Source organism: Dipodomys ordii, unplaced genomic scaffold (genome assembly GCF_000151885.1).
Source record: "Dipodomys ordii isolate 6190 unplaced genomic scaffold, Dord_2.0 Scaffold44, whole genome shotgun sequence".
NCBI classification, from domain to species: domain Eukaryota; kingdom Metazoa; phylum Chordata; class Mammalia; order Rodentia; family Heteromyidae; genus Dipodomys; species Dipodomys ordii.
Genome location: NW_012267260.1, coordinates 4,949,166 through 4,974,280, shown reverse-complemented (window position 1 = coordinate 4,974,280; position 25,115 = coordinate 4,949,166). Strand labels below are relative to the sequence as shown.

The window sequence follows — 25,115 nt, the reverse complement described above, 5'->3', positions numbered from 1 at the left end:
GGAATGAAAACAACACGCTGACTTTGTAGAAGCCAGGCTTACAAAGTAACATCCGAAGAGGTAGATTTTTTTCCTCCTTACTTGTACACAGTCTACAAGTCCACCTTCTCCTGGAAAGCCTTTTTATTACCTATTTAATTTGCCAACAGTCTTAGAGTGGGAACTATGTAGTATAGTTTGTCAATGTTGAGTGAGCTGTGTTTCATTTGTACTTCATACCATACGATTCTTATAAATCTTATAATATTATTTCAAGTCATGACTGAACTGAAAAAATAACTAATCTGGCTCATCCTTAATTGGTCATAAAATTTTCCATAAAGTTATATTTATTAATAAAATGAATATGCATTTAAGGGGGATATGCAGAGTCCAGGACAACTCAATTTCTTAAAGCCAGTGCCTGTTTCCGGTTCTTTATTGAATTCACTTAGCATACCAGGTTCAATACTAAAACCTGCTATCCTCATTAAGGGTTTACTATCTGTTATTGACTTTATTTATATTCTATTACCCTTCACATTAGAAGATATGCCACTATTCCCCCCCTCCAAAGAAATGCATGCTCGACAAGATGAGCTAACTTAACAAGGCCATAAATGAGTTTGGATAAAGCACCCCCAACAAATCTTCCTTTTGTGGCATCCTACATGAGAACAGACATGCTAAAGTGGACATAAAAGGCTTAGGTTATATGGGAGCTTTGCTGACCACACCACCTGCATCTTCAGCGTTTGATAATAAAACACTTATGCACTCCTTACTTTAATCTATGAAGCCCAGAGCAATTATGGTTTAGCTGAAGACATTCTTGCTCAGACGAGTTCATCACCTTGAGCCTCGCTTTCCAAACCACAGCACACTGGGAAGAGGATTCTAGATCACCATTATTGTCACGTTATTGGTAAGACACATCAGGCTTGTTGGTGAGTCCTTACACAGTCTTAGTCCCAGAGGTTATCTTCTCTTTCTCAAGAACGCTTATGTGCACACAAAGAATATAGACCAGAAACCTTTCATGGATGGTTTACAGACCACGACGTAGGGGTGGCGGTTGGGAGAAAATTCACTACTAGGCCTAACTGTTCTTGAGGATGCTCATCAATTCTCCTCATAGCAACAGAATAAAATTAGGGTTTATGATGGCAGCGGGCAGGTCTGAGTTCCTAAGGATGTGGGAGAATGGAGGATGAGGTGGACACAAAGCTTCTTTGACATTAGCCTGTGAGTGCAGCAGCTTCCAGAATTCTCTTTACCACATCATAAAAATACTCCATAATGATGAGTCAAAGCAATGGGGGGGGGGATCAAAACCTGTCTAAAACAGGTCTGGAATGAATGTCCTTAGCTCGCACCTCTGCGCCTCGGCCTACTCCATTGTAAGGAACAGAGGAGAGACTTTACTACTGTGAGATTAGAAAAGCAGAAGAGGAAACCTGACCGCGTGAGGCCCAAGAAGCTTGATGCTTTCCCTGAGTGTGCATAAGGTCCGAGAGACACAACCCCGAGTCAGCATTGGCACCTCACACACCCACCAAAGACCATGAACACCAATCTGCACAGAGAATCCCAGGGAGTTGCTTCCTCATCCCCCCCCCCCGACCCTGGTCCCCAGGTGTGGGGGGGAAGTGGGAGAGGTAGATAGTTACCCATGGCGAAGAAGGGCACGCCCAGCAGCGTGGAGTTGTACTTCCCGTCGGTGATGAAGAAGATGCCTGCGGCGGTGAGCAGGGAGATGCAGACGGTGACGACGCCCAGGAGGCCCAGGAAGGGCTTGGCACGCAGGCAGTCCTTCATGGAGCAGGACAGCGTGGCGGTGGTCAGCACGAGCACGAGGCTCACCAGGACCTTGGTGCGGGCCAGCACGCTGGTCTGGTGGAAGTCGCGGGCCAGGCTGAAGGAGGCCAGCGCGTAGAGGCGCAGCGCGCGGGGCTCGCGCGCGCGCCGGCCCAGCAGCCTGCAGAACTCGGCCTCCCACTTGGCCCCGAGCCGGTCCTGCGCCGCCGAGCCGTGCGTCTGGAGGTAGTAGGTGAGCTGCACGGCGCGCGCCGACTTCACGCGCGGCTCCTTGCTGTTGGGCACCTCCACCACGCCGCCCAGCTGGTGGCCGATGAAGCTGCTCCGCCCATCCTGGACACCAGAGAGACACGGGGAGCTGGGTTACCTCCTGGGCGGGGAAGACACCCATACACCCATGCACAGGTCTGTGGGCAGTGCCCGGCCTGGGCGCAGAGGGGGGCGCAGCTACACACGGCTTCCACATGCAGGGGAACCGTGCGTCAAGATGACTGTGACCCCCCTACCCCGGACCCCCAGGCCTGCCTCCCCCCAGTCCTGCCTTCATCCCCCACCCCAGTCCTTCCTCCTTCCCCCACCGGATGCCTTCTTTCCCCCCAGTCCTGCCTTCCTTCCCCCCTAGAGTCCTGCCTTTCTCCCCCCCCCAGTCTTTCCTGCCTCCCCCCTCCCCACCCAAGTCCTGCCTTCCATCCTTCCCAAAGTCCTAACTTGCCCTCCAGAGTCCTGCCTGCCTTCCCCCCTTCCCCCCAGAGTCCTGCCTTCCCACTGCTGACTTCTCCGGAATGCAAGGTTGGTTGGATATTTGAGTCAAAACTTAAGGTGTCTTGTCTGTAAATATAAGCTCAACTTTCTCAAGTCATCACCTATACCTAGTCCAACACCACACACACATACACACACACGCACACACACACATGCACACAGAAACATAAATACCTCACTTCTGTATATTCTTTGGTATACTTATTTTGTATATTTGTTGGTGTCACTGCATAGTACAGAATAGTACAAAAATGTCTCAGTGTTAATGATGTTGAAATGTTTCCTTCATGTGAGGTGGGCAATTCTTCTCTCTTTGCATCCTTCCCTACCTTGCCTCCAGCAAAGGTACATTCTGTCTAATTAAAACTTTCTATTGGGGGTACTACACTCTAAGGTATTTTGCATATTTTCCTTTTAGCACACAGCAAACTTTTCAGATTGTGTCACAAATGCAAAATATTGAACAAGTTCACAGCAAGTGGAGAAGCTATTTATAGTAGAGAAACTTCTTAGTCATGATGTATACCAACTTTCCCTTACATGTCAAATAATTACAGCCATTCTAATTAACGGAACCCAACAAACTACTAAACAACAAAAGTAACAGCTGGAAGCAAGTTGCTTAATGGGTAGAACAACTGTATAGGAAGCAAAAGACCCCAAGTTCAAATTCTAGTACCACCAAAATTTACTTTTTTGATTGGAAGCTTTTCCCTCTGGCTATTTTCCATTTCTGTAGCATCTCTGTACATTTCTCTCTTTTCCTTATAAAAAGTCAAACTAAAGCTGGCAATAGATTCCCAACGTTCTCGCTTGAATAAATCTCATGCAATGCCCAATGGGTTGGAGTGGAAGGAGAGGAAAGTCAAGTGTTAAGGCAGGAAGTGGGATTCATACTCCAGAACTGAGAGATGTGTCTACTACTTTGTGTTTGCTCACTACATGCAAATGGCTCTTCAGTTTGGCTTCTCAAACTGTTTGGATTTTAGTATATGTTTTGACCACAGCCTTCTATTTTTTTGAAATTCCGTCTTTGATTTAGACTTTTGTTTTTCATTATTTGCAAGAAAAAGTATTCGTGAAAGCTTTGTTTGTGCAATTCTGCCTTTACTCATTTTGGTCACCAACAGGACATGTAAGGAAATTTCAGTGCAGAGATTGTCTCTCAGGTCTCATTTGGAGATTCCAGTAGATCAAAGAGATGGCTCATCACATGTCTGAACAAGAGTGAAAAAGTTAAAGACAAATACAGATTTCAAAATATATATCTTCATTGTGTGTGACTACCTAAATTGTCTAATATCCTTAGGTCTTTTTTTTTACAGAATCACTTTATAAAAGACATGCTTCCATCCTCTATATCCCCAATATATTGAAATACATAGGAATGAATTTCTCACTCATATTCAGATACATTTTACGTATCTTAACCCAAAATGTAGGATATGCTGTAATCCAGAGTTCTGTTGAAAGTCTTGTAGGTAGTGTGTATCATTTACCCAGTATTTATAGTTCTGAGAAATATACTTGTCAATATTATGGGAAATAAAACTCCCATTGTTTTTGCAAGGTGTTACAGAAGAGTTTCCCTTCAGAAATAGTCTGTAGTCAGTAGTCAGTAGGTTCTAAGTAGGAGACACAAAGAGGTACTGATATTGTAAGTATTTTCTTAGCAGAACATGCTCAGAGATAGGAGCTGTCCAGTTGGATGACTGCATAGAATGGTCCTTTAGGGGTCACATGACTTAACTTGCAGCCTGCTGCTCACTCCAGCTGTGGACAGAATATACCCAGAGCTCATTCCTTTGGTTTTGAGGTCTCAGTTTTCTCCGTTTTTCTCCTACTATTTAGAATAGGAATAAGTTTCACAACTGTGACTTATTGAGCTCTATTTTTCTGAAAATATGACCTACATGAACAATTTGAGAGCGGTCATCAGAAATGATGATTGTGGTGATAACCAACAGAGCTAAGAAACATGTTCACATCTGGTCATGCTCATTATCAGTCACATACTACAGCTGTTTGAGTTTAATTGATGAGCAAGACTTAGAGAAGGAAAACTCATTAGTCAATGAGTGGAACCCAGGTTCCAAGTCAGATTTTCTGACTGCAAGTCTAATCACTTCTTGAATTCCACAGCGTTCCCCTTCCTCTTCCCCCTACCCGGGGCAAGACCCCTCAGCTCCTGCTACCCCTGAGACTCCAGGAGTCAAACTCATTTCCCTTGTAGATCCTCTTCCCCAGCACTTCCTTCCTCTCTACCCTCACAACTGCCTGCCCTTATTTGGTTTGATCCTCTTCCTTTCCCGAAAGCACTTCTTCCACCAATCATGTGAGTCCTTAAAGTACAGAAATCTTTGTTGTGACACATGAAGGGGAATGTTAACATTAAAAAGATGACATGCTGTTTTCAATATTTCCCTGTTTCAGTGCTTTGTGAAATGGAGCTCAAAACTAACAGAAGGACGAGTGGAGATGGCATGGACACCGGTCTGCTTCTTTACTCTGGACCTTGCAGCCAGAACCTACCAGAAATCACATTATTCCCAGCTCTAAAGCCTGTCAGAGCCTTTCACTGGCAGTGGGACTGAACAGGGGATGTGTTGCTCAGGCCTGCTGGACCTGCCCGGTTCACAGTTGAAGTTCTGCAACAGTGTCTCAGCATCACTTCGGCTGGCATTTCTTCTTGTTCCTTGAACACATCAAATCATTTCTACCTCATGATCTCTTGTGTCTATTGTCCCATCTGCCTGGCAATTTTTCCTACATTCTTCTCCAGGCCAAGAATACTTCCTACCTTGGTAGATCTTTGTTTGAAAAAAAAACATTTGAATCATACAACCTAAACTGGACACCCCCTTCCTGCACAGGTCTACTTTGTGCCTTGTTGATAATGATCTCGATCTGAAAGGATCTAATATAATCTTTTAATTGCTCTTTTCTGCCAGAATGTGCACTTGATGAGATGTAGTACTCTCTGTAGCATCTGTAACTGAGTGCATTCACCTTCTGTTATAAATTGCTAACCTCAGGTTGTTTTTCAGTCTAATTTCCTCAAATCAGGAAGCATGAGAGAAATTTTCTTTTTTTTTTTAAAGCCACTTCTTCTCATGCAACATTTCCTCAAAATGTGTTCCTGTTCCATGTTCACTCTGCACAAAATAGATGGATTTGGGAAGAAGGGAAGGCTTAGCATGGGGGTGGTCTCAAGGCAAAGGACAGCACTACCTGCTCAAGGGACTGAAGAGATTGCGGATGGAGAGGAAGTCAGGCATTTTCAGGAAGGGTTAAGGAAGCCTTCTTAATTTGTTGGATAGAATTGTCCATTATTGTTGGATCAAGAAAATGTGGCATATATATATACATATGTAGTTATATGTATATATATGTGTGTGTATATATATATGTATATGTATATATATGTACACACACACACACACACAAAGGAATTCCATCAGAAAGAATGACATGGCCCCTTTTGTTAGGAAATTGAAAGACTTGGAAAAAATTATAGTAAGTGAAGTAAGCCAGGCCCAAAGAAACATAGGTCCCATGGTTTCCCCTAATTGCAATAACTAGTATATGTCTGGGACAAGCAGAGGTCAAAAGCTATGTACATATGACCAGATAAGATGATGTGAAAGTGAAATGAGCCTCAAGATAGGGACACAAGTGTTTTTTTCTTTCTTGCTATTGTTTCTAAGGTATTTATAATGTACCATGTGATTTTTTGTTTCTTTGTATGTTCCTCCCCAATGGTATAACTCCTGTTTTCACTGTATTTGATGTCGGTGCCCTGCATCTTGTATATACATTTCTCTAATTCTGGGAGGGAAAAGGAAAAAACAAAATCCTTAAATAAGGACGCAGGTAGACCCATTGTAACAATTAGATGCACAAGACACTATGCTGAAAATGAACTTTACAACTTCGGTGTGGGGGCAGTGTAGTTGTGGAGATGGGAGGGAAGGGATGGCAAGGGATAAACAAAGGAGGAGGCAAGAATGCTCACGTAACTGTAACCTGTCTGTACAATATTTTTACAATTAAAAATGTATTAAAAAAGGATTGTCAATTATTGGGTTTTAAGCTGGAGAATGACTAGATTTATTGAAGGCTTCACTTTCATGCACCGTAGAAAAAGATTTATTGAGTAGGGATGGCTCGAAAGGAAGAGTTTGGTCAAGAAGTCTCTGCCCTTCTGCAGGTTCTGATGCAGCATTAGGCAATGTCAGCAGAGGCAGCTGCAAAGTGAATCAGTAAAATTACAGGTGATGTTTGTTTCTGACTGTCATCTAACACCTCACCTATTATTTCCCCAACTGCAGTCATGCTGGAAAAATATTCTTGGGGTTTCTAGCTTTCATTTAGTCTAAGGTTACTATTTGTACCTTTGAAAACTACTCCTACCTAACCCCCATCTCTACAGTGTAAGTGAAATTAAACACAAGACCAAAGGACACATCTTTAAAGACACTGAAGAATATGTAGACATTGATACCATAGGTATTTGTGCAGAGAAAGAATTACTTGGTGATGCTCTGATATATGGGAACAGATAGAATGTTTGCTGAATATATGTGCTAGGTTGACATTCAAACCCTTTCTCAAGTGCCTTCTAATTTGTTGGCAGCCCAACTCCTGTCAAAGGCAATTGTGATTCAGATTGCATTAATCTTCAATGAAGACTCTTCAAGAATACTGGAAACTTTATATGGTTACCTCTCTTCCACTGCTGAAAAGAAAACCTTCCTGTGTACAATAGATGATGAAATTTCCAAAATAACAATCAGGTTTGAATGGTTTCTTCATCTGAATAATAATTTTTAATACTGCTTTCCTAACATAATTTGTTTTCCAAAGTCAAGTGTACATGTAAACTAGGATTAAAACAAACCATTGATCTTTTTGATTTTTACATTCTGGGGTTGCATACTTAGGAGAAGTAAGCAAATAATAAGTAAATAGATTCCTACAAAGCCATTTCAACAATGAAGACCTTCAAAACTTTAAAACAGCCTAAATACATTAAATCACTTTTTTTTTTAAAGTGCAGTGATGTACTTCAGGTGTTTTCCTTTTTTAAGATGAAGGTTGAAAAACAAGGTTTCCGTCTTGCTGAAATGAAATAAAAAAATTTAGCCAACCTGAATATAAAGTAAGTTTAACCGAGCATTCTAGCATACAAATGAATCAAGACTAGGTTGGAATTATTATTATTTTTTAACAGACATAGCTGACACTGATACAGTGTTTAGAAATGTTATTTAGAGGGAAGGGGGGGAAGGAGAAGGATTGGGATTGGGGGGGAGGGGGGAGGCTGGGAAGGGATGTGAAGGGTAAACAAAGGAGGAGGCTGCAATGCTTGGTAAGAAATGTACGCATTATCCTGCCCATGTAATTTTAACTCCTCTGTACAGCATGTTCACAAATAAAATAAAATTTAAAAAAAGCAATTATATATCTTAAAAAATGTTATTTAGATTATTCTAGGCAACTCTTTCGGTCACTCTCTGAGGAAGTGCTACCATGAAGGAGCTTTGGGTGACGTAGGACCCAAGGGGGGCTGTGGGGAGAAGCGTTACATAATGACAGGTGCACAGTCGGTCTCTGGGTCCTCCTAGCTATCCCTAACACTCACGTTTTTAACAAAACGTCAAGTGCACTGGGATGATGTATGGCTATACTTGGAAGGGAGGAAGTTCAATACAGTAGTTACCTAGACCTTCTGGAAAATCACCTCTTTTTCCCAGCGCCCCCACCACAAGCACTGATGTGCTGAGCAGGTGCATTAATCCCTGTGAACGTCAACATTATTAGAGTTAAGGACAAAGGACAGAAGATGGGATAAGAACCAAAATATGTGTGTGTGTGTGTGTGTGTGTGTGTGTGTGTGTGTGTGTGTGTGATCTACATAATTGTCAGGAAGGGTAGATGTTCTTACTATTAAAAGCCACACGAGCCAGGTGCAGGTGGCTCACAGCTGTAATCTGAGCTACTCTGGTGGCTGAGACCGGAAGGATCTCATGTCAAAGCCAGTCTGGAAAGAGAAGCCTTCAATTAGCCAGCAAAATGCTGGAGTGGAGGTGTGGCAGAGTAAGGACATTTGGCTCTGGGTTCAAGCCCTAGCAACAGCATAAAAACAATCCCCATTGAAATATTGAAATCATCCTGTTTACTCACTTAACTATTTAAAACGGTCCCCCATTTCTCAGCCGATGCCTGCATTGGGGTAGAAAGAACACAGGTAGAGGACTGACTCCATGACCTGGTTTCAAGTCCCATGTTGGCTACAACACAGCAGGATGGCAGAGGAAATGCTGGGTGACCACACGCATACCAGCTTCCTCAATTTCCAAGAGAAAGGTCTGGCTGCTCTTACCTCTAATAGTCTGACTTGTTTTGCTTTTAACAGTCTGCTGGGTCTGGGCCACCTGATTCTGGGAAGCATGCTAGAGAAAGCTGCCTTAAGGGGGAAAAGCAGGAATAAGAAGGAAGCGGAAATGCTCGATGACCCATGTTCATTACTGTGGAAACAAGATGTGCTCCATCTTTTTCTAAATCTGGACCACTCATACTTCTCTTCCTTAAGTAAACTTCTGGGAAAATTCTCAACTAAAAAGAATTTATACAAGAAATCTGCCATATTTTATCAAGATGTAAACCACCACAGTGGCCTATGTGAATTAGTTTTTTTCTTGGATAGTAATATTTGCTCTATCTCCCAATCTCTATAATATCCTCCATGCTGTGGTTGGGGTGACACACAATGGCATTAATCTCCCCTCTTCTCCATTTTCATCCCTTCCTCTTTTCTCCCCTGCTCTCCCTTCCCTCTTCCTTTTTCTCCCTCCCTCCCTTCCTTCCTGTATTCCTCTTCTTCCCTATTCCACCTGTGTCCTTCCTCTATTTGAAAGACAACTACCTCAAATCCACAGTGAGGGATAATAATTACGTTATGTCTGTAAAATGCTAGATAAAGAAGCCAACACTGGCTTAAGCCCATTTTTATCTTCACTAAATTACCTTTTCTTTGTAATCTCCCAAAGGACAGACACGCTTGGAAAATACAGTCTGTGATACACATCCTAATGAGGTTCATACCATTTCTTTTGCTATGACCAAGATGTTCATCCTCAATTATTAAAATAATTGCAAGCTTTTGATCAGGCCAAGAAAGCCAGCACCCTCCTGTCTCGCAGCTTTGTGCAAATGCTACGTATTACCTTTCTGAGCTTGGGAAACGAGGGCAGGGCTCACCTTTGCCTGTGTGCTACCACTGTTTTGGGCTGACTGATGTACTTTAGGCAAGAGCATGGGCTAATCTTGGTATTCAGTTTTATATTTAGGGGTATACAGTAAAGAAACACCTAGAGACCTTTGACAGATAATTAAAAAATCTCTTGAACTTTGAATGCAAAGTGAACCTCGTTCACCTGATACTTTGATTTATCAAAAAAAAGTCAGCCAAAATTCATTGAAGATTTTCTTTTTGAATTCGTATCTCTTAACACCAAAACCATTGCACCAGTCTTCAGACTGAGTGGTAAAACAGAGGACATTGCCAGCCCTCTCTAAGGAAGGTGTGTTTAGCTAAAAAGGGGAGAAAGGATGTGCAGCCTCCCTGTCACTTAGAGCTTGCGGCTAGGCCAAGGTAAATTTGAGAGACAGAAGGTATGCACTAGATATTTTTTAAGGGAAACCTGGAGGATTTCATTCACATTTCCTTGTAAGATTGTCCACATGACCCTTTCCTAGGTGGGTTTCCTGGAATCTGGGTAGAAAGTCCTTGTCAGGGCACAGCGTCTGGGGTGTGCCAGGAATGTGTGCGGTTCCATTATGGGCACTGTGAGGTTCTTCAGGTTTGGGAATCTGTCTGTCTGTCAGCACTACCAGTGCTTTCCTTCCAGGCAAGAAACAGAGGAGATTTCAAGGAGTGACACATTCTTTAGTGGAAAGAAGATGGATGGTGTTGAGGTATGATCAGTAGGGAAGAAGGCTGGGAGAGGGAAGATCCAAACCTGATTTCAGAGCATGTTAGGCCCCGTGGAAACATCTTCTTGTGGCTACAAGCAACAGTCTAGGCTCGGGGAGCCTCCCACCGCCCCCTTTCTATACATCACCCACTGTTCTGTCTCGTGTGTAAAGTGCAGTGTGCTTGTACCCTGTGGACTGTTCAAGCTCACGTGGTTTCCTTGTGGGTGTGCTGCCCTGTGCTCTGAGCATCACCTTGGGTTATGCAGAGAGGTAAGGTTACAGAGTAGTTCGCAGCAAGCTTTCCTCGTGTCTGTGGCAATGCTTCGTGCTGGCTGTATCTGTCCTGTGCTCTCCCTAGTATCCCGTGGCCTGTCACAGGCCTCATTGGTCCTTGCAGAAGAATGCCAGGAACACAGGGTCTACGGCAGGGTTGACACAAAGTCAGCGTGTTGTGTCATCCCCACCGATGGCAGATAACAGCATCCAAACCATTAGCTCAATGAAAGTGATGACCCTGACAGACAATCTATAGTATTTGTGTGTGTACATATACATACATACATACATATATATATATATATATATATATATATATATTTGAAAGGTACACCTAGAGTATCTCCTAACTTAACACATTTGAAAAAGATTAATATTAATAGAACAAGAACTGCTTTCCAAGTACGGCGACTACAAACACAGCTATTGACAGACGCAAAACCAGAAGAGGCTCTCCCATTGTTCTGGGAAGAAAAAAAAAACATTCTGTCACTCTTCCTCCCTGCAATGTAATTAATTCCCTATAATTTTCAAGTAATCAGAGACTTCCAGGTGACAGGTGTCAGGCCCGTGGAGGAAGGCCAGGGGCCCTCCTCTTTGGGGAGATCACATAAAGAAAGCAATCTGACCCTCCTCATTTACCTGGAATTACTTTAACTCGGTATGTAGGTGACTGAGAGCTTAAAGCTATTTGGAGTGACTGCAATTAGTTACATAAGCAGGTATTTAGAAGGAGGCCTTTCAAATGCGTACTGCCACTTTGGTGCATTGTTAAAAATACCAATAATAACAAGTATCAAAATCCACACTCCCTCAGAACAGGGTTGGCAGCTCCCTATCAGAATTCAGGGAAGTACTGAGCTAGGCTCCAAGTGGACAGAATAACACTCAGAACGGGGCTGTTTGGTGTGGAAAACTGGAAAAGCTCCTTAGGTAAGCCTATAATGAGGTCCTCCACAGGCTCCAGCAGCAATCTGAATCACATCCTGACAGCCGTGGCTCATCTGGGGTGGAAAGAAGGATGAATGTATGAGAGATCAGAGAGGTTGTTTTGCATGATTTTAATGAATTTAAAAGTCACCACTGACCGTCTTTCAAACTTCTGATGAAATATGAGTGGTGGGAAATTTCCTCTGGTAGCAATACGAATAAAGATCTTTAATACAAGTTTGTATCATATATATATATACATATATTATATATTAAATATATATGAAGGCATGATGGAATTTTATAATACACATAGAAAGTGTGGTGAGTGGACGATATTGATAGCCAGGTTCAGAGTTAATCCCTCCACTAAGCAAATGGGAACAGATGGAAGAGAAAGGGAGTTAATAGAGGGAAACTTAAATGTGATGGAGAGAACTTCCTTGTTGATTGAATGTGAGAAATGCAGGAAAGAAGGGAGACTAGAACCAGGTTCACAAACCTGGTAGAAGACAGTATCACTCACCAAGGGAAGATACGGGTAGGAGACCAGGGGCACTAGAACTGAGCTCCAGATACTGAGTTCTAGATACCTGGTGAAGACACTGACGTTACAGTCAGCTACGGACAGCATGCTTTAGAGATAGTAGAGACTGCTTAGACTTTTGGCCTGGCCAACCTTCAGCAGGTTTTCTATACTGTGAGGAAGTGGATGTTTGTAAAAACATGAGGTGGTGTATTTGTAACGTTGGTTTGTCTGCTATAGAATCTTTGCATTTATCAGACAATTCACAGTCATCTACCTACCTAATTTTTTTCTAAACATATGCATTTGGAATTGCCAGAAATAGTAAGAATAATGGAAAACAGTCTAGAACCATAGGTTGTATTTTTGTGAAGACGTGTAGGAGTTATGAAGGATGTGTCTTTGTTAAGGTTAAAATGGTTATTCTAGAATGAGAAAGAGAAAAAAAATACAGGACAATCCTGAATGAATATAAGAAAGTTATCGAGGGATTCTATACAAAGGAATCCAGATAAAAAGGATTCTATGTGGGGTCAGGCTGTCAAAGATTTGGGTGGATTCATTTAGGAGTTTTGAAAGAAGATGATGATATAAAATACACACCACAGCAAAGCTGGAATTTAGGTTTTTTCTCTCTGTGAAAACAGTATTTGCTTATATTATTTGTCTGTTCTTAAACTAAGAAATTAGAAATGTGTTTTCATTATCCTTTAAGCGGTATTCCTAGGAAACAAAGATTATTCATCTTTTCAAAGTAATTTTGTGGGTTTAGTGCTATACTTTTCAAACCATGTTTCAATTACTTCAGAGAGCCTAAGACTTGTTTCATAGTCATCTGGGATTCTTCTTGCTAAAGTGTTTAAATCTACTGGCCCCCTTTGGGAAACCTCCCTTTCCAAGAGAAGTATTTTTGACTCCAAACTAACTTTTGACATTTCTCAGATGACCCTTGGAAAATCTCAAAGGAGCTGATCCTTCGCAATAAAGGTGTTCAAACTAATTTGGCTCATTTGAGACAATAAATTCCAGGATGATTATAGTTTGTATGGCTTCCCTGACTGAAACATCTGATTGTTTAATGTTTTATTTTCCAGACATAAAGAAACTTTTTCTTTTCTTTTATACTACCCATCACGAATGGCAAATTGGTAGACAATCCTTTGTTTTCTTAAGCAGATCTCTCTGGAATTAGGAATTCTTGAGTGCTTTCATTTTTGTGGCAACAGTGTTATTTAAATAAATTCAATTATGATCTGTTCTCTCCATAACAGGATAAAATTGAAAGCACTAACTACATTACCAAGACTTTTTTTTGTTGTTAAAGTTGTGTTATTTATCTGTAAACTGGAGTAAATCTTAAATCTCTACTACCAAGCCCCAAACTGCTGATTCATTGGTCCTTACTGAACGAAAGGTGGAAAGTATTTTTCATATCTAACATGAACCCTGCTTTATGAGTTACCAATCCTCACATTTCCTCTAGCCATTTAGGGTTCATTTAACCTCTGCCCTTACTTCAAAATCCCTTTTAGTGGTCCCTAGGCCTATCAAAATCATCTCCCCCATTAAATAAGGTCTTACTTTCCATTTCTAACTTTGCAGTACTGGGGATTTTACCCAGTCCCTCACACATGCTAGGCAAGCACTCTGCCACTGAGTCACAGCCCCAATCCATGAAATAGTATCTTAAGAAAAAATAATAATAAAGATTCATCAGCTTACAGATGCAACTAGAAACATATATATCCAGGGATGTTGAATACTTGGACAATATTTTGCCTCAAAATATGAACCGTTGATGTATATAGTCTATCCTCATCAACTATTTTTACCAATAAATGCATTAAGCACTTATATATAAAAATATACTAAGCAAAGGAAAAATTATGATGCCTTCTTACTTATCCACATTTAGTTAGCTAGCCCAGAATAAAAATTTTTGTTGTTGTTGACGATACCCTGGGCTTATAATGTACTTGCATTTCTAATTTGTTAAAATGAAAACAATTTAGATTCTAAGGAATCGCTTGTTGGAACCTTTTTTCTTCAGTTTATTAAAAGAGAGTTTCTTCTAGTCGATTTGAAGTTGCATCCTGCTCAGCCTTTTGCTACAAAGGATTTTCCTTTTAATGAGAAATTAGCATTTCATTATAATGATGTACCCTCTGTCCTTGATTTGGCTATTTGCCCCAGGAACAGAGTGCTCCTATGCTCACAACAGTCCATGTGCTCACTATAAAATGACAGATTCCTGGCAACTTACCTCAGATATTTTTAAACAATTGTTTAAAGAAAATAACTAAGAAAAATATTATATTCTCTGCTGGGTACAATGTATAGAAAGTCAATGATGACCTCATAGTTAGGCATCTGAAAAGACAGAGCTAGTTGTAGAAAAAAAAAAACTATGGTGTTGCTAGATTAGGTTGCTAGATAAAGTTGTTAAATATTTAAGAATTATTTGTAAAAAGCAGTTTCATATAAGGGCACATGAGTAAACAATGCATTGTAAGAAAGGAATCTCTCTCTCTCTTCCTCCCTCTTTCCCGTTCCCCCATTTCAAGTTAAAGCCCCATGACCACAAAATAAAATCTCCTCTTTATGAGACAATAGCATGCAGCATGCAGTGAGAAGAACCATTTGAATAATTTGTACAATTTAATGCAGTTGTTGGTTCTAATAAAATGGATAGACTTCCCACAGTCGTTACTGAGGAAACTTCAGGATTTTCTGAGATAAGTCAGTTTAATTGGGAGAGAATTTCCTACCTGTGCATAATGAAAAGAACTGATCTCAAAATGTCAAGAAACCTTAATCTAGAAGAAATGTCTTTCATCTGAAGCCATGTGGTGTATTGGTATCACTCCTGTGACATTTACAATGCTGATGTGTGGCCTGTCCTGTTGTATTTCTCTTTCTTTACTAGGCTCTCCTTGAAGGAAGAATAAGTATTTGATTTGGTTTTGTTTTCTGATTGTCTATCATAAACTACCTTCTCATAAATTATTTATTAAACAAAGTGTCCTAGGTGTCTTATTAGCTAAAAAATCTCTTTGTTTGGTATTGTGTATCTTTTCTGATTGGAAAACACAAAGTTGTGATTACATAAATAAACCAGTTGGTCTCCTCACTTGTAAAGAAACTCTGCTTTCAGCCACTGTAGTGAACCATCACTAAGCCTCTGCCCAGTAGCATGGAGACCCCATTTACCTGATCTTAATGGACCAGGAATGTTTGCATTGAGGACCTTTTGTCTCCTTTTTACTTATTTATTTTTGTCAGTCTGAGAAGCAAGGGAGGAGCCCTAAGAGCTCTGGGGGAAATGTGATGCTTTGTGCTGTCTCCATGCTTTCTGGTTGTTGTTGGAGCCCATAGCTTTCCTCCGGGCCAGCCTTCCAGCCATGTGAGTGTCTGTCTCCGTCCGCCTCCCCAGCGGTGGTGGGCAGGAACACTGCCATGGGTGTGCAGTGACACAGTCCTCCTGCTTTCGCCTCTGCAGATTCAGTGTAGGGTTTGCCTGGCTCCCAGCCCGGACCACACAGCAGGTCCCAGGCCTGGGCTATTCCATAGTGAAGTGAAGCGCCAGGACATCACACATGCACTGAAAGCTCTGCCCTCAGACCCAGGAAGACCTGCAGCCCGGGCCACAGGAAGAGAGCCACGCATGAGAGCTGCAGACAGTCAGGATGCGGACCATCGGTCTTGTTCTCTTCATGTCAAAACGCCAACTAGACTAAAGCATCGAACACATTTGCATAATTTTGTTTTTGCCTTTTCCAGAATATTGATTTCCATAACCCTGTCTTCACTGATTACTGGTGCCTGCCACGCTCAATATTAGATATTATTACTATGTGTTAGACAACAAAAAAGGTGGCAGCATTGTTTTAGGGAAATCATTATTTAAGAACACTAATTCTGGAAAGGAAGGGTTAATTGTTGTTTTGGAAAGCATAGAGTAAGACTTTGAAGTAACCACCCATGAAATAAACTGGTTTTGAAAAGGTGAAGATGGACCCACCTTGAAGCAAAAATTAAAAAAAAAGTTTTAGTGTATTGTGTTCTGGCTAACATGACAGGTGAGGCTATTAACCAGGCTCAATGGCATATTGTTTGGCATAAATACTTAACTCTCCTATCATCGCTTCACTCCAAGGGAAGAAAAAAAAACAACAACCTGTCACTCCTCTACCTTTCTTTAATCTTTTCACTTATCAGCGTGTATGCTGAAGATTTTAATCCGAATCCAGGCCCCCAAATAGGAGATTTCTACACAGGAGGCAAGAATAACTGCACATCGCTTCCATCAGGAAGTGTGCAGAGAAGTCAGCGTCATCGACATGGGGTCAGACTTGTGTCTTTTGCTCACTCCTTACAGCTACCGCTCCCCTTCCACAAATCTTTTTAAATATGCAAAACAAGGATACTAAGAAAAATGCAACATGGCACGGTGCAATCTAATAGAATGCCCTCACATACAAAATGCAACGGGAACACAGCTCCAACTCATGGTTGGGGCAAGGTCTTCCCTGGCCCTTCACAGAGAAGAGAAGCCTGCAGGAAATACCAGTTCAGCACTCTGGACAGAGAACTGCCCTGGAATGAGGGCAGCTGCTCTTCTCTAGCAAAATCCCCAACTCCATTTTGATATTCTAGATGCTGTTTGCTGTATCATTCTTTAAACAAACAAACAACAAACAAAAAAAACTCCATGAAAAATCACAGCGCTCTTTCCTCCTCATTTTTCTACCCCGTGGATCTATGCTGCAGTTTCTGGATTTTTTTGTTTAATCAAAACACGAGGAAGACATCTGACACTGTGGGAACCTAATAAATATTTTACTAATCAACAAAGTGATTAATCAGAAACAACTGCCAAGAAAACCCAACACTTCAAACAGATGCTGACTTCTTTCACTGGCTCAATTTTCACCCAGGAATAGTGGCCAGAAACAAAGATGGCCAGATGGAGTTGGACTCTGATTCTGATGAACATCTGTGATACTATGTCTAGTTCCCTAGTATATATGTTGATTTTCCTCTGTGAACAGAAAAGAGAGAAGTATGAACATCTATGTTGGTAATACAGAGGAACATGTATGACACTAGGGACAAATGAGAGAAACTCAATACATTTTTAAAAGGCTTTCAAATACAAGCAACCCCATATATTAAATAGGTATAAACATACCTCTCATATACACAAATACACAGAAGCAATTCAGTACATTTCCATGTTAATCCTAAGATTTTAACAGTGTCCTCCCCCCCAATTATAACTCCCTGGTCCAAAGTGTTCTATTTTAATCCACAACAATGTCTACATGTCAATCTGAGACATGACAAACAGAATTACTAAGATATATTGATTCTCGATAAAAGTACTAGATTATGCTTTTTATGAGCATTATGTGGCTTTTTTTTACTTTCAGAATCTATTTTTTTTTTCAGAATCTATTTTTTCACCCTTTCCCCCATTTTATTCTCAAGTATTACCTTGTGCACACTTCCCATTTCTGTACAGTTATTCCATCTTAGTTTAAGTTATTAGAGCAGTAGCTTATGTTGCAGGTTTGCCATCAGGCATTAAAAAAAAGTAACAGCAAAACACAACACACGAGTAAAATCTCCAGCTCTCCCTAAAGTAGCCACTCTTGAAACGCAAATGTCGGTGCTTTCTCTATTGACTACAGTGACTCTACGAAATGTCACCCTAGGTAGGTGCCAAGCTTATAACAATATTCAAAAAGGAAAAAAAAAACACCTGCTTCCAGATGCCAACTATTTATAAAAAGTGAGGCTGTCTATCTCCCAGAGGGATAAAGCTTATCAGATGTGCTACAACAGCTCTCTGAGACTGCAGTAGATTGCATGAAGCAATGCTATCTAGCCTAGAGGTAAAAGCAGTTTTCAGGCTTACACCCTTGATCCAAAAACGAACAGGAAAACCGGCTCCAATATTTGGAAATCAGAACACAAACCACACCGAGGTTTGGGATGGGGCAAGTGTGGGAGAAGGGAGTAACATCTTCATTTTCTTGATGGATTCTCATTCCAACAGTGGAAGATTTATCTTAGGAGGCCCTTCATGGGGTTTGTGTATTTTCATTAATATTTTAAATGGACTACTTGTATTCTGAGGTAGCTGAAAGAAGGGAACATTTGCTGGGGGGGGGAGTATGAAAAAGATTCCGCTCTCAGAACAAATAAAACATCAAAAACAAGGGTATTTATTCTCTTTCACCCATCATTTCAAAGTCCACAAATTAATTCCGGGTTGAGTCAGGGATGTGACTGCAAAACTATACTGTACTTGCCCATTTTATTTTATATAGAATAGAATCTTTCTGCAGTTTTAAAGGCATCAATCTGAGGGCTGAAAAAGAAAACAGAGATCTATCTTGCAAACTTGAGGCTGCCAATGTGATACTCAGAGGAGGAAAAGATCTATCATTTTGAAAAAGAAAACAGAAAATCTAATGCAGAGGTTAACAATATATATATATATATATATATATATATATATATATATATATATAACCACCAATGAAATTGGAACTTGCTCAGTTTTAAAATAAAAAAATTCAATGGTCCAAAGTCATATTCATGTGTTTATGGCCTCTGATACTTTATAGAAAAGTTTGCTAATGCCTGGTTTTCTTTTTCTTCAGCTCCACTTTCAGCTTGTGTGTGTGTGTGTGTGTGTGTGTGTGTGTATGTATATACGTGGAGATGAGTCTAGTCTACCAAGCTGACTTCAAACCTTGATCCTCAGCTCTCAGTCTCCTGAGTAGCTAGGATTACAGTCATGAGCCACCTGCAGGCTCTAGATTCTACTTTTATTGAAATGAGCAACATCAGAATTTTGAAAATGGAAGAAAATAGAAATCTTGAGGCTGATATCTCCAAATATTCAAATGGTTGCATGCACATAAAATAAGGCCTGCAAAATCTTGTTCAATGGCTTTTTGCAAAAACAAAAACAAAAACAAAAAACTGAAATGCCAGTGGGTATTTTAATGCAATCAAATCCTAAGATTGGAGGCAGCAGTGTTAAGCAGCAGTTTCAAACGTAATTTTTCTTATTGTTTTCCACATCAAAGTTTCAAAAGACCATGCACCTCCCCCCACTCCAGAATGAGCCTCCTCCTCCTAGACATACAGCCACCCGCATTTCTCTTGACCTTTTGCCACGCCCTTTCCCTGTCTGCCAGGAAGTTTTATTCCAAGTTGTCAATTCTGCATAGCACTCCTGCACCCATCAAGGGGGAGAGGAAGATCTTGAAGATTTCACCTCTCTGGCTCCCGTCAGCTCCGCAGCCAAATCATCCAGGGGGAGACAGCTGTGTGTCCGATTTCTAAAAATACCTTTTTTAAAGGTGATAAATTTTACTAACAACCTTTACAGCTACAGAGTTTTCCCTAGGCCTACAGTCTTACTCTAGTATAATTCCATTCCCTCCCCTACTCAATAGAAATGAGGAAGGAAATAACCCCTTGATGCAGTTTTTAAATATTAGAGCTGTAATAGTCTTAAGGTTTGGTAATTCCAGAAGAAGGTAAACAAAAGCAACAACAAAAAAACAACTCTAGCCACTGAGGAGAATTTATTTCATTTCCATTTTCCAAAATAGGAGTCTAGAAGAGACCATCTTGGAACCTGTTATGGTTTGGATCTAGAGCACCCCCAAGAGGCCGTGGAAATGTTTGGCTGGCAGCTCACGAGCTGTGAAGAAATGATTGGGACACAAGGGCTCTGATCTCAACAATGGTTTAATCTAATGATGAGTTCCTAACTGGCTGGGCTACTGGCAAGTGGTAACAACCACAGGAGATGGGAACTAGTTGGAAGAAATGGATTATTGAAAGAACATTCTTGGAAGGTGGGGAATATGGTTTCCAGCCCTTTTTGCCTTTGTGTTCTCTCTCATTCTGTCTCTGTCTCTGTCTCTCTCCTTACTGGCCATCATGAAGCGAGTAACTTCTCCCACCACACACTATGCACCATGATATTCAGTCTCACCTCAGGCCTAAAGAAGACCCCTCATCATGAACTGAAATCTTTGAAAGTGTGAATTGAAATTAGTCTTTCCTCTTTTAAGTTGATTGCTCGTGGGTATTTTGGCATAGTTATGAAAATCAGACTAGCACAGACCTGTATGGCATTGAGCTATTTTTGTCTCTTCAGAATTTACCCATTACTTGTTACAGTGGCCCCCAAACTGTGTCTTCTTTCAATCCTCCCAGTGATCTCTAGCAATCCTCTGTGATTGTCACTTGTTCTACAGGAGGAAGCCAAGGTGTAGAGATAATGTCATTTATCCAAGGCCACACAGCTAGAAAGCAACAAGACAAGGGTGCATGCGGGGCTCTGGTTCCAGGCTGCGGCTTTTGGCCTTCTGATATGAGCATCTGGGGTGAGTAGATTAAATGCATCTTTGTTTTCTCAGGGTCCAAAAGACAGATCCTGGAATATAAGAGGTTCTCACTGAAACCAATAAAGCGTTTAAAGTCTACATCCAGTGTTAGCTGTGTCCTAGCGAGTTACCATGTCTCAGTTTAGCTTCTGACAGAGCAAGAGCCTCGTGACTTCACAATGTGTGAACCAGAAAACCAGTGAACATGGAAAACTGAAACTGCTCACCTTAGTAAATTAAAAGCAAAGGAGGAGGTGGAAGTAGTAGATGAATGAACAAGAGAAGAGGGGAAGAATGAAGTCAAGATTTCAATGCGTATCCCACAAAATGAAGCATGAAGGAGGGGCCAGGTGAGAAGGTGGAAAGGGGTGACATTGATCAAGATGTGTGGTGCTCTAAGCTGCTTTGTTACAACTGTGTCAACTCCCTTGTAAAGCTACTTAATGATAACAAAATACAATAACAAAGCAGAAAATCATCCTAAAGCCTGCCCTCATGGGGAGAGTTTAATTTAGATATTTGCAGATGTCTTCTCTTCTCAATAAAGCCCTTTTTATTCCGTATTGTTGGGTTATCGATTCCCAGACACTGCTCATGCATATTTAAGTTTCTTTATCATATTTGTGGGCACTGAAGCTTCTCCTTTGAAGAATAAGGGAAGTCAAGATACAAGCATGTCTACTGGATTATTCCATTCTGGGAGAGCTTTATGAGTGGGATTCTGGTATGTTGAAAAGTATCGATTTTTGTTCTTCCATTGTGATTTCACTTTATATTAATCATACATTTATTTATTAAGATGGATTTTTTCTTTGTAGTACTAGCTATAATTCAGATATTATATATAATTGTATAGTTAACTCTATTAATTTTATTATTTGCAGGGACTCAGGGATTTTTATTTTACTGTTTCAGTTTCCTTTTTTTTAGGCAATTCTAGAGTTTGAACTCAGGTCTTTAGGCTTGCTGGGCAGATAGTCAACCTGTTAAGCCACAACCCATTCTTTTGTGCTTTAATTATTTTTCAGATGGTCTCACATTATTTTTTCCCCAGGGACAGTCTTGGACTCTGATCCATTTACCTAATCCTTCCCATAACGGAGACCACAGCTATATATCACTGTACTCCTGTTGTTTGAGATAAGGTCTAACTTCTTTTTCCCAGGCTGATTTTGAACTGTGCTCTCCTTGATTTCAGCCTCCCTATACAAAGAATTACAGGATTAAACACTGTATTCAATCTCAGGGACCCTGATTTTAAACCTCTCCATCAATTTCTATTCACACTTCATCTTTTCCTTCTAAACCTATTATTGCTATACTTCAACAGCTTTCTTGATTGTTCTGAGTTTTAAGAGATCCTGCAAATTATTTAATTATACATATCATATGATTTATGGTACATCTTGTCCATGGAATCAGGTTTACTTTGCAAGATGTTACTCCAGGAAGAAATCCTTGGAATGTAGTCAAATGGAGGCCTCTTTGGGGTTTGTTAGAGAAAGCCATGGACTGAAGCAGGTGCTCAAAGGCTCAGGCTACAGCACACGCTTCTGAAGAAAATCTCATGAAGGGAAAAATCGTGTGGCTGCTCATAAACTCTCCCTCGGGACCACTGCTGGGAGCTGAGGACACTGGCACAGCTGGATCCGCTATCAGAGCCTAATGTTGGACTGTGTGGCCCAGGAGTGCAATCCTCAGGATGGTTTTACCTCCTTTGCTCTTCTAAGTTGAGGAGTCAGTTTTATAACCTCAGATAGAGATTTTGTTTGCTTAAATTCTCTTTCCTTCCTTTTCCTTCTTGTTCTAATGACTACCATGGGTTTTTTAAAAATTGTTTTTTGAAAGAATATTACAAGTTATGCCTGGTTGATTTCCAACCAAGAAACTCAATTGTAGTATAAATACATGTTTATATTTCTATATACACAAAAATATGTACATATATATAAATACATCTCCTGAGAAAAATTACCCTGGATGAAGAATCAAATAATCACTTATGGGCTTACATTGCCTCAACAACAATAATGGTTGTGACATGTGTCTATAACTACCCTTGACCTTTTTCCACACTTACTCTCCAGAGAGCTAAAATACAAAAGTGCCCAGGGTAACCAATGGAAAGCTTCATGTTGATGACTTCTATCATGTGGAGTCAATCACTAAAATAGTACAAACAGAACATAAACGTTTCTAAGATTAATCACTAGGTTTCCATTAGCATCCCACAGTATGCATGGAACTTGTGGTACCTGAGGTGCAACAGAGCGTACGTTTGGGTCCTTCACAGAGTGGTTATACTGAGACCCCACACAGCCCTTGCCACTGGGAGATGATTAGCGCATGATAGTGGTACTTCATGAATAAGAAGCAAGTCCTTATAAAAAAGAGACCCGGGAGGCCCTCTCATTCCTTCAACAAGGTGAAGATGCAGAGAAGAGAGGTCTGCAGAGAGAGGAGAGGTCCACCAAATTTGTCAGCGCCTTCACCTCCAGAACTGTAAGAAATAAGTGTCTTCTTGTTTAAGTTGCTTTCTATGGATGGTATTTTTGTTATAGCAGTCTACACTGACTTAGACATGAGCACCATAAGGGATAGCACATGTGTGGGCCCTATCATATATAAAGAGAAACACTGATTGTCCTGGCATTGGTATTAGGATGCCCCTGTGGAGGCTGTGGAAGTAAAAGGCCTACAATTCTGAGATACTTAAAAAACATGTCAATGAACTTCTGTGGAACACAGTTACAGAAGTCTCCTGTTCTAGAGGTTTGAATGCAGCTTCCAGGGTATTAGGAAGGCCAAGACTGAGCTTAGATCAGGGCAAAATGAACTAAAATGGATTATGCAATAAATAGCCAACTGTGAGAATAGAAAGGGTAATGAGAAATATTTATCATCAAGCAGTCGATCAAATGTCATCTGTTTTCTACAAGCTGCTGCTGAGCAGATGGCTCCCCATTCCCTTGCGTACCTTCAGATGCTGGAGGAAAGCAATGCTTACAAAGGTCAAAATGTTACACTTGAGAAATGAACTCAATGCATGGGTGACACAAGTAGGAGTTAAAGGCTGCTTGCTGCTTGTTGAGCCGAGTTTCAGAGATTCTCCTAAAGCGACTGATCAGCTTTGTCCATGTTAACCAAATGGTGGATAACCAAGTTAGCAGGTGGTATTCCTTTTATGGCTTCTCCTAAATCTCTGGAGGATGGCCTCCGTGATTTATCATGCCTTTCCCTCCTTAGTTGCCAGTGACTAGGCTTTGCAGTATTACCTTGAGGATTTAGCATCCCTGCTCGCCGTTTCTGACTCTCCAAAATAAGGAAGATGAATTATTGAACAAGCCGAAAGAACCAGCTGTGCTCAGTCCTAAATGCTGAGCTTTCGATACTGACAGCATTTACAATGGAAATCGGCTTCCAGGCTAAACAGGACCACAGTTTTGACAAGCGAATGAGCCTAGTTATTTGTTTATTTTTGTTTATTTGTTTGTCTATTTAGTGGAGGAGAGATTCTGATGAGGGTTTCTCAGTGGCTTTCATTGGGCATCCTAGACATTCTAGAGAGCTCAGCGTCTGGCTTCCGGCCAAGTGGACTAGATACTCCTCACACCAAAGGCTCATGCTCTCAGACTGCTGATGAAGATGACAGATTGCACACCCCACGAGGAGGTGAGATTGGGTACAAAGGTACAGTTTTCCTGATTGCCTGGGTTACAGAAGGAAGACACAAAGCTGAGGAAACCAACCCCTTGGCAGTCACAGGCTGGGGACATTGGTTTAATGTGGAGCTGGCTCTTCTCTACCCCACGGGACATGTGGAGAGGATTTGGGTTTTCCTTTTCCTAACTAGGGGAAAGGGAGAAATCCAAGTAGCATCTTGTGGTGGAGGCTGCGGGTAGTGATCTTAGGGCCCACAGGACAGCCCCCACACTGAAAAATTCAATAGTAGGTGGGTGCCGGTGGCTCATGCTCATAATCCTAGCTACTCAGGAGGCCGAGATCTGAGGATCGTGGTTCGAAGCCAGCCCGAGCAGGAAAGTTTATGAGACTCCTAGCTCCAATAAACCATCAGAAAAATGGAAGTGACACTGTGGCGCTTGCCTTGAGCTGAAGAGCTGAGGGACAGCACCCAGGCCCAGAGTTCAAGCCCATGACCGACAAAAAAGAAAAAAAATTAATAGTACCACTGTTAAAAGAAAGCTTAACTTTTTGTTTAGTTCACTCAAAGGACAGCATACCTGAGGGACCTGTAAGGAATGATTTCAAGACTCTCATCAGCCCAGCCACCCTCACTGTAGGAAACGATGTCCTCTGTTTGCTGGGAGATCATTGACATGCCGTGTCTCCATCCCTCCCTGGGCAGTTATCACCTGAGAGACTCACTGGCTCATGTCAATTCACTTATAACTTGCTTGCTGGCGAGC

General features: G+C 41.2%; 1 protein-coding gene across 1 annotated transcript in view; it reads right to left on the bottom strand.

Annotated features, from left to right (window-relative positions):
• The window catches only part of Ptchd4 (patched domain containing 4), a gene marked incomplete at its 5' end in the record, with an annotated part of 95,726 nt that overhangs the window by 54,327 nt on the left and 16,284 nt on the right, over nucleotides 1-25,115 (bottom strand). Inside the window, one exon of the mRNA XM_013019157.1 lies at nucleotides 1,650-2,130. Coding sequence (XP_012874611.1) covers nucleotides 1,650-2,130 — 481 coding nt within the window. The remainder of the gene's footprint in view (nucleotides 1-1,649; nucleotides 2,131-25,115) is intronic.